Below are 4,988 nucleotides of genomic sequence, written 5' to 3' on the forward strand. Positions count from 1 at the left end.
GTCTGCGGAGTGTACTGCGCGCCTTTTGTGTGTGTGTGTGTGTGTTGTTGACCTGCGGGGTGTACGGCGCTCCTCTTGTGTGTGTGTGTGTTGTTGGCCTGCGGAGTCTACAGCGCTCCTCTTGTGTGTTTGTGTGTGTGTGTGTGTGTTGTTGACCTGCGGGGTGTACAGCGCTCTTCTTGTGTGTGTGTGTTGTTGACCTGAGAAGTGTATGGTGCTCCTCTTGTGTGTGTAGTCCTTCATCATCATGGACGCGCCCTGACTGATCAGAATATCCACACACTCCACATGACCCTTAAACGCCGCCAGACTCAGAGCCGTGTGACCCTGCGGCGTCCTCACGTCCAGATCCAGCAGAGACTGCACCAGAACCTCCAGAGCGTGATGGTGACCGTGATACGCCTGGAAAAACACACACACACACACACACAAACTTCAGTTTTCAAATGTCATTATTATACCCAACATATAAAAATATTAATAAAAATCAGATTCCAAATCTAAAATCTGACTGGATGAGCCACATTTTAAAGCATCGAAGCTGATCTTTGACTTGCATGCTGAACCTAATCTGGACTAGTAAACCATATTATTTGGCTGAAGACTTGTTTATTGTGATTACTATTAATATTACATTTAATTAATTAATGAACATGGGTGCCTTTTTTCAAAACACTGTAAAACGCTAATTTAGCATTATTTATATGCATTCATATGCTTTCATTTTCAGATATCACTTCTTGTTTGAATTTAAGTTTAAGTTTTATTAATTTTGTTATGTGCTTTTGTCATTTTATTAAGTTTTTAATACTTCTATGTAACTTTAGTTTTTATTTCAGTTTGAGTTTTAGTAACAGCATTCAATTCAGCATTAAATAATGAAAAACTATTGAGCTGGTGTTATTATTGATAATGATGTAAAATCAGTAATTGATACAAATCTGAAATAAAACAAAATATAAATATGGATAAAGATGTAAATATATAAATATAATATAAGAATATATAATTGTCTTATTTTTTCTATTTCAGCTTTATTTATTTTATTTATTTCAGCTTTATTTCAATTACCACAAACAATTATTAACAGTTTAGTTAATAACAACACTGATGCAATGCATAGTTTTTTACTGTTTAATGTTCACTACTATCTAATATTATATAATATATAATAAAATATAATAATAATATTACTACTATTGCATTATTAGTGTACAGCGCCTGAGATCTGGAGCTTTAACTCACGGCTAGGTGTAAAGGGCTGATGGGAGGCTGGACGTCTGTGTCGTGTAGGATGCTTGATGCAGACGTGTCCATCAGCTGAAAATACACACACATACAACTCATGGCTTTATGAATTTATAAACACACTTTAAATTAGTTTCATATCAGAGGAATGCGGTGAAAAAAAAACATTTAGTTTATGCTGAGAACATGAAATGGCACTGCGTGTTAGAGTTATTCAGTATTCAGAAAAACTGAACATTGGACTTGATTTTATTGATAAAGTTTTGATTGGATCATGAAATGTTGCTATTATTCATTAATAGTATTTTTTTTCACCCTTACAAGCTTGGTAGAGGCGGAAAAAGTTATTACAGTTTGATGGATTATGAAAGATTTTGGAAATGTTTTTTCTACATGCACCGATGAATCAAGCAGAAAAAGACCATAAACATTTCTTAGTACAGTAGAGAGTGCTGATTTGTGATTTCGTGTCGACTTTGTGTCCGTTAGAGAGCAGCATTGCACAGATTTTGTATTGTAAAGGTCTATTCAAATAGAAATACAGATTTCAACTCACCACGTCTAACGGCATTTCATTGGCGATCTGCAAAATAAAACACAAAGATAAATGCTAAACACAAAGCAGCAGTGAGAAGTGTTTGAAGCTCATGGTGTGTGTGTGTGTGTGTGTGTTAGTGATGCACTAACCAGCTCCAGACACACTCGGTGGCCATACGCTGAGGTGTAGTGAACGGCACTGTATCCATCTTTATCCCTGAGAGCTGGATTTGCATCATTCCTCAAGAGATACTCCAGACACCTAACAGAGATCAGATCAATGAGTCAAACACACACTGTTTAGAACAGAGCGAACAGACGGGGTCTGCAAGTAAAAACCCATTCATTTTCTCCATAGTGAAATCATAACTCAGATGATGTTAATCAATGGTATATAATTTTGTTAAAGCCACCAGTTTGCATTATTTCAACTTATGTTTAACAGCAGAATTCTTAGTGAAAAACTACATTACCCATGATGCTGTTCAAAAATGCCACCAGAGTCGTTGCAAGCTAATTTTTTGGTTTTTATTTTAGTTTGACTTTTAGTAATTTTACTGTGTCAACTTAAATGTATTCATTTTAGTTAATTGAAAAGGCAGCATTTCTAATTCGAAAGTTTTTTAAGTTTTAAAAACCTAATATTTATATTTTAGTTCAGCTTTATTTCACTTAAAGAAACTGCTTTTTCATAGTTTTAGTTAACAATATCACTGATGCAATACACAACACTCTTAACAGAAATTGATTTTTGACAATAACCCAAAACTGTAAAGGCAGATACACTGTGAGCTCTGAGGTAGTTAATTGATGGTATGTTTTTGTGAAGTCAGCTCACATTATGTCAACTTATTTTTAAAATAATCCTGTTTAACAAGTTAAATCTATGGTGAAAAACTACATTACCCATGATGCTGTGCAGAAAATTCCACCACAGTGTCACAGTGAACAAACAATTTTTATTTGTTATTTAGTTTTTATTTTATTTCAGTATTTTATTTCAATTTTCAAGTTTTTCCAAATAATATTTATATTTTATTTAGGCTTAATTTCACTTAATGAAAATTATTTTATATCTATATATATCTATATATCTATCTATCTATCTATCTATATATCTATATATATATATATATATATGTGTGTGTGTGTGTGTGTGTGTGTGTGTGTGTGTGTGTGTTTCTATGGATATGGTCAACAACTTAAAATGAATAGTTTTATATTTCACAATCATTTTAAATTTGATTATGTCATATGCAATGGTTCATGGGATTGTAGTTCTTTCCCTCAAAGTCTGTAAGTACACAGTCTTGTATCTTTGTCTGTTTTTCAAATACTTCACTTCAAATACAATTTCAATTTTACTATGTAGCTGGTTGTTCGGTTCGTGGCTTATAACATCTTAACAAAGTTTTTAAAAAATCCCTTTGGGAAAAAATTGAATGGAAAAAATACTCCCAGAACCAATGCTGCTGAAACATTTGGCGGGCACTAATACACTCTATAAATAGTTGTAAAATAAATTACTATGTTGTATCTGTGCACAATAAACATTTGATATATGACAGAAACAGCCACATGACCTACTATGTTTGCTGATACAGTATGTGCTGCACACTACTGAAAATACTGTCTCCCATGCAGTGCACTCAACATGACCTTGAATGTCCAGTGTGCTGAACGGCAGTGTGTTTGTGTTCATCTCTCTGTCACTCACTTGCCGTCTGAGTCTGCGGCAGCGGTGTAGTGCAGAGGACCGCAGCCCCTGATGTCCCGCTCGTTCACACTGGGCCCGGAGCCCACCAGAGCAAACACACACTGATAGTTACAGTTAGCAGCAGCGTAATGCAGCGCCGTCCTGAGAGAGACAGAGACAGAGATAAATCATAACCATATCATGTAGCTGGTTGTTCGGTTTGTGGCTTATAACATCTTAACAACGTTTTTAAAAAATCCCTTTGGGAAAAAATTGAATGGAAAAAATACTCCCAGAACCAATGCTGCTGAAACATTTGGCGGGCACTAATACACTAATAAATATTTGTAGAATACATTACTATGTAGTATCTGTGCACAATAAACATTTGATATATGACTGAAACAGCCGCATGACCTACTATGTTTGCTGATACAGTATGTGCTGCACACTACTGAAAATACTGTATCCCACAATGCAACGCACTCAACATGACCTTGAATGTCAAGTGTGCTGAACGGCAGTGTGTTTGTGTTCATCTCTCTGTCACTCACTTGCCGTCTGAGTCTGCGGCAGCGGTGTAGTGCAGAGGACCGCAGCCCCTGATGTCCCGCTCGTTCACACTGGCCCCGGAGCCCACCAGAGCAAACACACACTGATAGTTACAGTTAGCAGCAGCGTAATGCAGCGCCGTCCTGAGAGAGACAGAGACAGAGATAAATCATAACCATATCCCTGCTGCAGGATTCCTGTAATGCTGCTTGATCACTGCAGCTCTATCAGTATCTGTGCTGGAAATCTGTAGGAAAATGCACATCCCAGCATGCTTTAATGACAACAGCTGACTGCAAGTGTGGAGCCTGTCAACAAAACAACTGGGTCACATTTTCATAGCTCATGACAAACACCTGACTGATCAGACTGATTTGATGTAGACTTGATCAGGTGCAATACTGACACTCTGTCGTGTCTGAATGATCATGGAAGGTAAAATAATGATCACAACTATTCATAACATTAATGAGAATTTGTTTTAATCTAAAGTATCACAGTTTCCACAAAAATATTGGGCAGCACAAATGTTTTCAACATTGATAATAATCAGAAATGTTTCTTGAGCAGCAAATCAGCATATTAGAATGATTTCTGAAGGATCATGTGACACTGAAGAGACTGGAGTAATGAAAATTCAGCTTTTATCACATTTATTACATTTTACTATATATTCACATAGAATACAGTTATTTTAAATTATATAATATTTTTACAATTTTACTATTTTTACTGTATTTCTGATCAAATAAATGTAGCCTTGGTGAGCACAAGAGACTTCATTCAAAAACATTTAAAGGGGTCATATGATGCGATTAAAATTTTTCCTTTCTCTTTGGAGGGTTACAAGCTCTTGGTGCATAAAGAAGATCCGTAAAGTTGCAAAGACTAAAGTCTCAAATCCAAAGAGATATTCTTTATAAAAGTTAAGAGTCAGCCACGCCTACCTAAAACG

The 4,988-nt window shown here is 35.8% G+C and overlaps 1 protein-coding gene across 1 annotated transcript in view; it reads right to left on the reverse strand.

The window, feature by feature from the left end:
* The window catches only part of LOC107559754 (serine/threonine-protein phosphatase 6 regulatory ankyrin repeat subunit A-like), a 40,239-nt gene that overhangs the window by 19,604 nt on the left and 15,647 nt on the right, over nucleotides 1-4,988 (reverse strand). Inside the window, exons 9-14 of the mRNA XM_016243691.1 lie at nucleotides 4,036-4,176; nucleotides 3,503-3,652; nucleotides 1,936-2,047; nucleotides 1,805-1,831; nucleotides 1,246-1,320; nucleotides 201-402 (exon numbers count right to left, since the gene is read on the reverse strand). Of these exons, the coding sequence (XP_016099177.1) occupies nucleotides 201-402; nucleotides 1,246-1,320; nucleotides 1,805-1,831; nucleotides 1,936-2,047; nucleotides 3,503-3,652; nucleotides 4,036-4,176 (707 nt within the window). The remainder of the gene's footprint in view (nucleotides 1-200; nucleotides 403-1,245; nucleotides 1,321-1,804; nucleotides 1,832-1,935; nucleotides 2,048-3,502; nucleotides 3,653-4,035; nucleotides 4,177-4,988) is intronic.

The sequence above is a fragment of the Sinocyclocheilus grahami genome, unplaced genomic scaffold, assembly GCF_001515645.1.
Source record: "Sinocyclocheilus grahami isolate Dianchi unplaced genomic scaffold, SAMN03320097.WGS_v1.1 scaffold697.1, whole genome shotgun sequence".
NCBI lineage: Eukaryota > Metazoa > Chordata > Actinopteri > Cypriniformes > Cyprinidae > Sinocyclocheilus > Sinocyclocheilus grahami.